This window comes from Halyomorpha halys, unplaced genomic scaffold (assembly GCF_000696795.3).
Source record: "Halyomorpha halys isolate HHAL.00 unplaced genomic scaffold, Hhal_1.1 Scaffold82.1, whole genome shotgun sequence".
NCBI lineage: Eukaryota > Metazoa > Arthropoda > Insecta > Hemiptera > Pentatomidae > Halyomorpha > Halyomorpha halys.
In genome coordinates this window covers 1,328,326-1,341,173 of record NW_027109449.1, presented here as the reverse complement: position 1 = coordinate 1,341,173, position 12,848 = coordinate 1,328,326, and the positions used below count along the sequence as shown (strand labels likewise).

The following is a 12,848-nucleotide window of genomic DNA, read 5'->3' as shown; positions in this document are numbered from 1 at the left end:
AGAGAGAGAGAGAGAGAGAGAGAGAGAGAGAGAGAGGGAGAGAGGGAGAGAGGGAGAGAGAGAGAGAGGGAGAGAAAGTATAGGAGAGTGTTATAGGATTGAGGAACAAAGAAGGAACAAGGAAGACCCAAGTTAGCTCAAGTAAAAGAGTTGTATTTGAATTATTTCACAATGATTTAATAATACCTTTGTAGAGAGATAGTATTGCACATGGTCGGCAAATCGTGTCCGAAAGTAGACAGTTTCAAATACCTCGGCTCCACAAAAACATCGATAAATGATGAACGGACTGAGATAGAACAGCGTTTAACAAGTGCGGATTGATTATTCTCTCTGTCAAGAATACATATATAAAGGATTGGCTTGTATATAATTTTTTTCACAATAATCTGTTTTTTTATAAGGGTTATATATAAACTCACTGTCTATTTTCAAACCAGTATGTAAGATTAAGATAAAAGTATTAACAATTTCAACATTATTCTACATAAATCTTGTCATATAAATTATGCCTACATTGTTATAAACATTATGCGAAAAAATAAATAAATAAAAATGCAAAATAGTTATCACTGAACTACATTGTGTTAATACACTCATACTTTTAAAAAATCGTAATTATAGTATCAGTTGCTGTTTAATAAAAATACAAACGTAATATCCTGGCTGAAATTTTTTTTAGATTATATTCGATACGGAATTAAAAAGATAATGTTTGCAAATAAATTTCTAACTTATATTGTTCATATTGGATGAAAATTGTTTGTATCTGTTCGTCTCTAATATTCATCCCACTGATGCTAAATATGAAAATCGGAATAAAGCGTATTCTTGATATTCTATCCTAAATATATATTTTTAAGGGGCATAGGGGTAAAACCTAAAAGGTCAAGTGTTATATATCACATCCTGCTGGGACGTTGAAAAAATATCAACATCCCAACTTTTGTTCAAAATTCTGATTTCAATATTGAAATATTTATATTAAAAGTATTGGAAGTCGATATTAATATTAAAAAAAACAGATAACTGCCTCTTATTTAATATTTCTACACAACAACATTGTCACTCTATTTTCCAATCCATTATCGGATTTTCAGTCCGATTGGCCGATATATTTGGTTCTATCTTGTTCCTATCCTAAGGTTTAATATTATTTATATTTAACGTTAATGAACCAATTAGCCTTTCATTTTTTTAAAATTTAGATAGAAATCTATTTAATCCAAAATTATGTTATTTTAATCTTTTAAGTCTCTAAAAACCCCACCCTGGATTCCAATCATATAATCCCTGATCACCAGTTTGGAATTCGAACATCCCACTCCACTATCCGTAGTCTCGTCTTCTTTGGAGCGCGGAATGTACTGCGCGGGAGTCTTTTTCGATGTAGAACAGGCTTTTGATAGAGTCTGGCAGCCGGGACTGCCTTACAAACTCCGTGAATTCGTACCTCCTACATACTTTCTCATCATTCGTTCCTTTCTCATTGATATATTTTTCCAAGTAAACCACAATGGTTACTATTCATCCCTCTATTCTCAGTCCACTGGTGTTCCTCAAGGTAGTATCCTTGGTCCCATCCTCTACACCGTCTATACAGCTGACATTCCAACCAATCCTAACACTATCCTGGTGAGGCATACGTGGTGACGTATGCCGATGACACATGTGTGCTCGCTGTTAATAATAACCCATTATTTGTATCCCGAAATCTCCAATCCCATATCACAGCCCTCGAAGATTGGTGTCGTAATTGGAGGATTAAGATAAATTCCAACAAATCCCATCAAATCACCTTTACCCTTCATCGTAAACCTACTGACTACCCTACAGTTTCATTTAATGATGTTATTCGTACCCCTGTCGAACAGATCCGCTGCCTTGGACTACATTTGGACAAGCGATTAACCTGGAATCCTCACACCAGACTGAAAAGACAGGAAACTGCACGTCGATTTCGACTATTATAGCACTTACTAGACAAACGGTCTAAACTTCCAACACATTACAAAAGACTGATCTGTAATAAGGCCAATCTGGACATATGGAGTTGAGCTTTTGGGGCTCTACTAAACCTTCGAATTCCTCTCGTATTCAATCCTTACAATCCAAAATCCTTCGTAAAATCCTCAATGCTCCTAACTTTGTCACAAATAAAATCATACATAAAGACCTTATGTTCCCTATGTAACCGATCTAGCCCGAACCAGATATCACTCCTTCCATTTTAAACTTTCTAACCACTCAAACCCCTTGTTTCTAATCTTGCATCCTCTTCCATTTCTGACAATCCTCCGAGGCGCCTGAAAAGAAGATGGTCACGAGACCAGGTAATGTAAAATGTCATTAGAGTGCTACCAATGGCTAGTTTCTCTACACGCTTGTAACACTCCAATTTAACTTAGATCAGATTTACTAAATGTATTATAACCTACAGTTGTAAATAGCCATAAATAAATATTAGAAAAAAAATCTTTAAAATTTATAGGAGCTTTAAAATTGTGCATCCATGGAGGAAGGATTATAGAGAAATAAGATATACTTATTAAATAATAATTATATCGATTTTTCATTATTAATGAGATGTTAATAGTTGACCGTAGATTAATATGTAGAGAATATAGTCGGGGGGGGGGAAGGGAGAGGTGTGGTCAGAAAATAAACACAAATAAGCAAAAACTATTTATTTGTTAATCGTACACCCTACCTCCCCTCCCCCCGACCATCTTCTTCACATTTTATTATTGTACGTTCTTGTTATTACAATATTCTGTATACGATGTTATGATGTAAGATTTATATTTATTTTTTTATGGACTTAAAATTATTTTACCTAATAATACTCTTAAAAAATTGAACATGATACATTTTCTTGAGGAATGGTTAAAAATAATCGAGGTGTTTTATAGCCTACTTACTTGACTATCGAAATGTGTTATCGATAGGGTTTTCACAACTGGTAAGGTCACAAAATACTTTTTAAAGAAATTAAGCAATTTTTACTGACTTAAGACGAAAATTAAGTGTGGAGAAATTGTCCCTGTACAGATCATAAACGTACTTCAAAACCAGCTTAAAACGTTGCTAAGCAACAAGAAAATATTTACAATTTTTTATTTGTATTTTTCTATAATTCATGTAATAGGTTTTTTTAAAAAAAACAAATAGCTATAACATATTTTTAGCTATCCAAACCTGGGTATAGCAAATCACCTCTTTCATTAATTAATCGATATTATCTAATATCGAATAAAATAAAATATTTTCTGTGATGAAATTAAGCTGAACAAATATTTTCACTGATACTTACGAAAGTTTTGCAAAATAGATTTACGTTCAAGAGAACACTTGATGAGTATCGTGCCCTAATGTGGCCACAAATCTTTAGTTTGTTAGTCTCCACTTCTTCGTGTTTAAGGTTAAAGCAGGCGTTGAAGTCGCGGTGGTGGTAGCACAACTTAGGTATTTCCTTGACTAAAATGAAAATGATTTAAAATGTAATTTTGGAATATTTTATTTAATTTTTGCTTAGTATTGATCTAGTTTGACTTACATTTTATTGAGCAAGTGAAAATACTTCCGTTATTGATAGATAGTCTGCCTTGGATTGCTAGTTCGTTTCCGTCGTCCTCCAAAGTCACAATTTTCGTCATACTGCATACTGTTGAATATATTAAAGAACCGTAAATAAAATTATTAATAATTAATTGTATAGTTATTTTAGTTAACAACACTTATCTTTCTCGTCGTGAGATACATCTAAATTTTACAAAAAACAATATGTATTTGAAAGCAATAGAATCCCTAGAATAAAGTTTCAGAAAATTACATATTTATTTTTTAAATAAAGTAAGTTGAAAGTATCCGATTAAATCTCAACATTCTTTATTAATACTTTAAATGCCCTACGTTTCGTCCAACATGGCCATCCTTTAGGAAAATATTAAGGACTATAAACACAACTCACATCCAAATATTAATAATTTTTCTCAGGTAATTCTACCAATGTCTACCATTATTTATTTATTTCTACCTTCCCCTGCCTTATAAGCAATACAGATGTGTATCAGCAGTTCGATGTTACATATCCATCATCAAACTATTGATAATAAATAAATTTACAATTTTACTGATTCATGTACAGTTTTCCGTACATACAGCTTCCGTCAGCAGGCATTCCAGGGGCTGTTCTTGTTCTTTGAAGAAGATTGAAGTGGCTTGGCCCAATAGTTGTTTTCCAGCCGTATACGAATTATTTGTAATACGGGTAGTTTTCTTCGCTTACTAGCTGAGGGAAGTTGTTCTCTGTGAGGACGTAGAGTCCGGTTTACCTCAGTAATCTGGCCCGTTATGCATCAAAGGCGGTTCAGTCTATGATGATATGCTCGGCAGTCTCCGAAGCACCACAACTTGGGCATAGGGGGCCGATATCCCCCATGCCCAGTGAATTGAGATAGCCAGTAGTCTGGGAAGTTCCACTTTGCTTCCCTCCGTGACCGAATTGTGCAAAAATATTTCCTTAAGGTAGCACCTTTTGGACTTGTCATCCAACGCCGGTTCCACTCATCGGTATTGGAATTTTTTTCCATTTTCCTGGTCTCTCGTTAACCCTCATCTAAAGACTTACCGGCAGACCTACGGAGCCCTCTCTCTTGAGTCTAAACATCATCATTTCTTCCTGCGGGAGAAGGTCGAGTGGTACCCCTCCTGCTAAAACTTGCATCGCCTCATATGAGACACTTCGCTATGCCTGGGTGACTCTAAGCAAAGCAAAGTTGGATTGTCGCCTGTCTTCTCTTCTGCTATTGCGAGAGATTCCGGCTCCAGGCGGGGGAGGCATACCTCAGAATATCCACGATCACTCCTTTATATATGGTCATTGTCGCAGGGTATCTGTGGCCACAGAAGGCGCCCCCCCACACGAATAAAATTGGATAAAAACGAATAAAAAATAGATTGGCCCACCCTAACACCTCTCTCTCCCTCTGCCCAGGCCTAATAAAAGTAGTCAAATTAACCTAGGTATGTTACAATTTCATTTATATTTCAATATATATACTTATATTCTTGTTTATTTTAAGGCTTTCCAAAAAATAATTTAAAATTATCTGTATTGCAATATTTATTTATGAATTTATTTATTTTTTTAATTTACAAAAAATAAAAAAGGAAATATGGACTAAAATATATGCTTTTAAAGAATGATTTATAAAATCAATATAATTGAACTTCAACAAACATATTGAATTTAATTTGACGGCTTCCATTTCATCATTAAAAACTTTAATACAGCTAATCATATCAATAATCAAATATATTTTATCGCCTAAAATCGATTCTTTTCCGGCATAAATTATCTTTCAAATGACTTTAAAATTATTAATTGAATTAATAAATAAACAATAATGTTCCAAAACTACATGCTATAAACTTAAAAGTAATGGCTCTAAAATGCCATATATGGAAAAAGTTTGCATATTGAACTTAAGAAAAAAAATTTACTTAAGTGTGTTCCAAAGTTGTAGCAACACTCGCAATCATCTGAGCTGCATTTACAGTAATCGCTGGGTTTGTTTTCTGCAACAGAGGATCCATGAAAACAAGATTTGAAAACTGGTAAAACAAATTTTTTAGAAAAAAAAATTAATACCTATTTGATCTTGAATGATATGTAGTGCATTATCATCGTCTTCATCAAGCTCTGAAGACTCTTGGCTGAAGTAGAATTTCCCTTCACATCTGTAATAAAAATGCAGTAATACACTAATGCAGTAATGGCATTAAAAAATACAAAAGAAACCGAAAACATTGGTACACCTTTTTCAAAATAAACATAATTCTAAATTTGGAAATAAAAAAACGATTACATAAAGAAGATAACACTTTTAAAAGGAACATCTTAGAAGCATCTGAAAATATTAATTAACATTAAATTGTAAGTCAGATTTAAAAAGCTTAAACCACCAATATTCTGAAATAATAAGTAAAATTAACATGTAATAATTTGGAAATTGTCAAAAAATATTAAATAATTTGATTTAATAAAATCACAGAAAGAGGAATGAAAAATTGGAAGATCGTTGTTTGACCGTGTGTAATTCGAAAAATGGTAATAGTAATTAAACTATTTATTATGTGCCATCCTTTCGCTCGACATTGTAGATATGCATCAGGGCTAATAATGATAATAACAACTAAAATAATGTAAAAAAATAACAGAATAGATAATATGAAATAAAAATAAAGTAATAGTACAAGAGCCGGGATGAAAAAAAGGCAGTTATCTCACACCGATTTTTGATTAGTTTAATAAAAACTATGTATAGTTACTATTAAAAATTAATGAGTCTGCCAGGTATAGGTAGGGGGAATAAAAAATGGTGGCTGTTTCAAAACCTTAAAAAAACATTTATTTTTCATTCGGAGCTCTATATCTTAAAAACTACCTACAGCACTAAAAACTCTAAGAACACATTATTTAAAGAAGAGTAAATTTTCTGAAATATTATCACTAAAAGAGCTATTTACGTCCAATAGTTCTCGAGATATAGCTTTTTAAAAAGCAAAATTTCTTAAAAATCTTCTGAAAGATTAGTAATTAGGTAATTTATTTTGAGAAATCTATATCTCTGGAACTATGAGACGTACAGATGTCTATATAGCACTCAAATTAAAGCTAGTTTAACGTACTATAAAGTAGTTTATGACCTTTGCCTTTGTAGGGATAGTAGAAATTGATTTATAGTTGTTCGGACAATAAGTTTGATTTATGAAAAACTTCATTTCAGGAACCATTGGACTTACAGATGTTTGCCAACGCTCAAATTAAAGCTAGTTAAATCTACTACAAAATATTTAATTATGTTTATCTTTGTAGGAGTAGTAGTTTTTATGATATTTGACAAAATAAACTCACAAAATGTTAATTTATAGTTGTTCGTATAAAAATATATATCTGGATTCATACGACGTACATACGTCTGCCAACACTCAAAATAAAGGAAATTTAAGTTACTATAAAGTAGTTTATGACACTTATCTTCGTAGGGGTAGTAGTTTTAATGATATTCACATATGAGTCTAAATTTGGCAAATAAAAATTTGTCCGAACAACTATAAATCAATTTATTTAAGCAAATTTCATGTAAACTATTACTCCTACGAAGATAAACATCATAAAATACATTTTAGCTTTAATTAGAGTGCTAATAGACATCTGTACGTCAAATGGTGTTTGATATATGAATTTTTCAAAATAAATTCACTAACTAATGATCTTTTAGTACATCCCATACAACATTTTTATGAAATGTTACTTTTTAAAAAGCTATATCTCGAAAACTATTTAAGATAAATAACTCTAATAGGGCTCATATTTTAGCAAATTTGCTCATCTTTAAATGAAGTCCTCTTAGGTTTTCTTGTGTTGTTCCTACTTTTTGAGATATAGATCTCCGAAAGAAAAAATAGTTTTTTTAATCGCTTTGAAACAACCGCCATTTTTTATTCCCCCTACCTATACTTGGCAACTTTCTCACTCTCACTCTATAATTGTTAATTTGTGAATTTATCAATTGTTTTTCACTTTGTAATTACAGTGTAAACGACCCTAGTGGAAATTGTTTGTTTATATAAAAATTGAGAATAATTTAGTTTAAAACCTGTATTTTAAAAGAAAACGATTCTAATGTGTAGTTTTTTTTCAAATAAACTTGAGTTTTAATATGATTCATTGCTGTTTATTGAGAATATAAATTTTTGTTATTTCCAACAAGTATATAATACAGATTGATGAATATAGCTTTCCAATCTTCGGAATGCATTACAAAAAATTCCTTCAAAAGGAGGCTTTTAATTTACTAATAACATCAAGGAAATTCACTCGTGTAAACAAGTCTGTTGTTTGATGACAATGGGTACTCATGTCTCTAATCGGCAAACCAAGACTTATTTAGATGTAAATCAGCCCGTTATTGTGCGGTAGAAAGGATCGTTAGGTTTCAGAACTTAAGTGCGACTTGCCCTAGTTTGATGAAGTTTGGCTCACATGTTTCTTACGGTCTTAGGGTACAATAAAATATGCTTTGGGATAAATTGGCTTCTTTCATTAGGAAGTATGATATGTAATTTAGAGTAACTCGATTTTGTAACGCACTTACCCTTTGGCCAAACAGTAATTTGTCAGAGTTCAATCAAACCGATTCAGTGAGAGATTAGGCTTGGTGCAAACAGAGAGACGAGTTTCTGAATACACATTTAACAGTATCAGTTTCATTGAATATTTGTATGAAGTAATCTGGAATGTCTGTATATCAGAAACAGAACTGGTAATATAGGAGGTCCTTTTCGAATATAAACCTGGCTGGAAATCTATCAGGACTCCGAAGACTTGATTTTCTTTTTTTTTTTTTACTATTTAATTGTCAATAAATTTTAAAATAATTAGTTAAATTACATAAAAAATATATATTTTTAAAATTATTTATTTAATGTAATTTACAACTGTACAAAATAATACAATAGGTAAATATGTACTATGTTTTATATACACTTGAAAATTTTGGGAAGGAAACACCCATTGGTGGAACTTCAAACATTAATTTAAATTAGAAGGTCCCGTGGCCATTTTCTTTTCAGACGCCTCGGAGGATTATCAGGGATTGTTAGGGATGAAAAATTAAGAATTAATGGGTTAGGATGGTTAAGGAGTTTGGAATGAAAAGACGCATATCTGTTTTGGGTCAAATCTGCAACGAATGGGATGTTAAGGTCTTAGTGAATGAGTTTATTTGTGACGTAATAAGGAGCATCAAGGATTTTACGTAGGATTTTGGATTGAAACGATTGGATGCGGGAAGAATTTGATGGTTTGGTGGAGCCCCAGAGCTCAATTCCATATGTCCAAATTGGTCTGATTATTGTAGTGTATACTAATTTTTTGTAATGAATGGGAAGTTTAGAGCGTTTGTCAAGTAAGTGTTGTAGCAATCGGAATCTACGAGCAGTTTCTTGTCGTTTCAGTCTTGTGTGTGGATTCCAAGTAAGTCTCTTGTCAAGATGGAGTCCTAAGTATCGAATCTGTTCAACGGGCGTTAGTGGTGTATTTAGAAAGGATACTGTAGGACAGCAGGGCAGAGTTTTACGACGGAGAGTAAAGGTGATCTGATGGGATTTGTCAGGATTTATTTTGATTCGCCAGTTTCGCCTGTAGTGTTTGTGATGCATTAGTTGGGTCGATATAAAAAATATAAATTTTTTTTACATTAAGACTTTTACAAGAATGTAAACAACGCTCAAGATCTTTTTGTGCCGAAGCATTATAGATGAAAAATCATTATTTTTATAATTATGTGTATGCTGCATAGATCTAAAAAATAATACGTGTTATCTAAACTTTGGTTAAGGGTAATTTTTATATTTATTTTTTCAGGTATAACCTAATATTTCATTAATGTAGTAACAAGAAAATAAAGATGGCTTAGATATAAAATAAAATTCACCGGAAAGTTTTGTTGCATTACTAAACTAAGTGAAGAAGTAATCACTTGTATTATTTAATTATTTCGAAGGAAAACTTTTTTTCTATCTTTATCTATTTCTATAATTTGGTCTACATTTCGGACAACCTGCCCATTATCATCTACAAATTATTTCATCAGAAGTTGTTAAATCTTACCAACCTTTAAAGAGACCACGGACCAAATTGTTCTAATGAATACGGTCAACTATCCATATGCAATATTAATTTCTGTTTGGAAAAGTCTATTATCATAGGATAAACAAAGCATCCCCCTTTCAGAAGTTCGTATGCGTGTTCATATCTCGAATTACGGGCAGACCGTCAATATTGGACTGATGGAAATATCAGTGTTTGGTCACTCATCCATGAATGCACCGCTAGCAGGTATCGCTCAGGTTCCGAGTACACATGTAAGGTAAATACCAGTATTTTTGGAAATGCTTAATATTTTTTGAAGTGTTTACTTACTAATGGTCCATTAAAATTAAGTAAATATATATTTTCATAAATAATCCCCTCATTGTTGAGGTAGAACTACATTATAAAAGATAATTCCTAAAATTTTCCAATGTATTCTATATAGGTATTACGATTATTCGTAATAATTTGTGAGAATGTAAATATATTATGTATACACTTTTCCCTTAAGTCAATATGTGAATTTCGAGAGCCCTTCTAGGGTACAACCAGGCTCTATAAAGTAGGTAACCTTAAAACGTCAGTGTAGGTATGAAGACTTGAGGGTGTATAAACAAATCCTACACACGAGGAAAGCTCTCGGTAAAATTAGATTCGACCGTATAAGAAATGTAAGAATTAGAGAAGAAACTGGGATGAAACCGCTTATAACAAAAGTACATAGAAGAGAATTGGCTTGGTTGGGCCATCTATAAAGAATACCGATCAATATACTCCCACAAAGTAGTTAAGAGGCAAAGACTGGGGGAAAACGACGCTGATGACCGAGAAATAAGTGGGTGGAGATCATGTCGGATCTGGCTAGAAACAGAGGAATCACTTTAGATGAAGTCAAGAAGTTGAAGCAACCAATAGAAATTTATTTAAGAAATGGATCTAGGCTGCTCAAAAATTATAGAAGGAGGTAGAGAGAGCATGATCTTCAACTAATCACTATCTGCAATGTATGCTATGGAGACTTAATCGGGATGCCAGGATAATCGCTGAAATGCCTTCAGCCAAAAATTAGTTAATTAATTAATTATATATTGAGTCCTAAGAAACTATTATTATGATTGGATTCTTTTCCAAAGGCTATTTGTGTGTTTACCAGTTTACCAATTAAATACCTTTATATTTATAAAATGTTGTTACCATTAATTTTATATTATACTAAAGGGTGGTATATTAGGTTATATAAACTACATAAAGGAACTAAGTATTTATTTACAATTTGTTATTATGATTATTACAAATGATTCAGATAAAGGTTGCCATAAAATATAGATTATTACATTATTACTTATTGGTTAACCTGGATAAGTTGGTGAGCTCATGCCTCCTCAAACCAGAACAAAAGATCAACGTTGTCAACCAATACTTGTTCCCGGGCCTTGTTCACCCTCTCCAGACTGCTCCCCTTACAAAGATACGTCCTGCGGTATTGGAGGGCATTGATACCAATATCCGCAGGAGTATCAAGGTCATCATTGGGCTCCCCGCTAACACCTCGTCGGCGATGCTGTACGCATCCAGGAGATATCGAGGACTGGGTCTGATCCGCTGCCAATGGGAGGCTCCACTACAGCATTGGTCCATTGCCAAGCGACTGTCGAATGTTCCGGATCCCCTATTCCAGTCTATATTCAGTTACGAAATCGAAATCGCGGTATGTACTGATAGACTTGGGGTGAATAGGGGCAACCAAACTGTGAGAGCTCTACGACAGTCGTTACGTGAGAAAGCTTTCAAAGAATGGGCCAGTTGCAGATGGCAAGATATATTCGCCATTTCAAAGAGACCCCGAAAGCAAATAGATATGTATGTGACAAGCACGTACTCTCGGGGCCAGAATGGGCGAACGCCCTGAAACTTAATGTCAACTACGCACCCCTGCGTGGAGTTCCAGGAGCCAGTGGACAGCAAGGAGAAGTTGTGTCCCTCTGTCGCAAATGCGGCAGAGAGTCTGAAACACCAGCTCATGTGCTGGGAAAATGCTCCAACAATTCCCTCCTTATGACACGCCGGCACCACAGGGTCAAAGAAGGATTGATGAAGTTCCTTGAAAGAAAAGACTTCACCTGCTTCGAGGAGGGCAATTGTATTGACACCGACGGATCCGTAAGATATGCCGATATTGTCGCGTTTACAAAAGTCGGAGACACGGATCTTGTAAGATTTGAAAGTAATGACCTCGAACAGGAAGGTGGAGTGGAAAGGGAAAAAAAGAAAATATATGAAAAATGCGTCCCTTTCCTTAAGGAAAAATTCCGCGAGACCTTCGGAGAGAGAGAGTTCACCGTGAGAGGCCTCTGGTTTGGATCTCGCGTATCGATGTAGTGCCCTAGGAGTTGTTCATAAGGGATGTCCAGGTCTCGTGGCCCTTTTCACGACTTCGTATGGTCGAAGTGCACCTTCTATGGCTGTCTCATGACCGTGGTCCTCGCCCGTCTAAGCCTTCCTGTTCAGTGTGTCCGTCTAAGTGTTCCTGTGTTTCCGTTACCCTACTCTTTTTCTCCCACTTCCCTTTTGGGGCGTTACCTTATTTTTTAATATCCTCTCTCATTGGCCATCGGTAACCGAAGGCTCCCGAGGTAGGCGTCCCCCTCCTCAGGGCCGATAATGGGTAAAAAAGTTTGACATGTCCAGGAAGGGCCTGCAGCTGCTTAATTTGATTCCGATCCCTCGTCACATCTGTCATTTTTGTTAGAATACTTAAGGTTAGTCAATCTAATTTTCTCAGGGGACTCTGGTAATGTGACAAACTTAACACAGATGTTTTCATATCCGGGGACGCCCTAATAGTTTCGCAGAAGGATACCCTGACCAGGTATAGGGGCAGATGACGAAACACCTAAATAATATCCAGGATTGTCAAAAGACCCATACATAGCACATCTATTGTTTAAGAAATAATACTTCCTTAAAGAGTAGTGATACGTTGACTTTTCATAGGTTTGTGGAGGTACAGGTATAAGTAAATAATGTATACTGCCGTGTACGGGGCTTCGAGGTTTCTAAGCGCGATTAGGGGTTTCCCGTACAGGTATTATATTGAAATGTATTCATATATTAATGTAATATATGTATCTGTATTTATATATTTATATTATGTATTTATATTATATATTTATATTAAGTATCTCTA

The 12,848-nt window shown here is 34.1% G+C and overlaps 1 protein-coding gene across 2 annotated transcripts in view; it reads right to left on the bottom strand.

Moving 5' to 3' along the window:
• LOC106692977 (uncharacterized) overlaps positions 1–12,848 on the bottom strand; it is a 22,328-nt gene that overhangs the window by 3,661 nt on the left and 5,819 nt on the right. For both annotated transcript variants that reach the window (XM_014439272.2, XM_014439273.2), the window contains exons 2-5: positions 5,654–5,742; positions 5,506–5,580; positions 3,557–3,664; positions 3,314–3,477 (exon numbers count right to left, since the gene is read on the bottom strand). In XM_014439272.2, the coding sequence (XP_014294758.1) occupies positions 3,314–3,477; positions 3,557–3,664; positions 5,506–5,580; positions 5,654–5,742 (436 nt within the window). The remainder of the gene's footprint in view (positions 1–3,313; positions 3,478–3,556; positions 3,665–5,505; positions 5,581–5,653; positions 5,743–12,848) is intronic.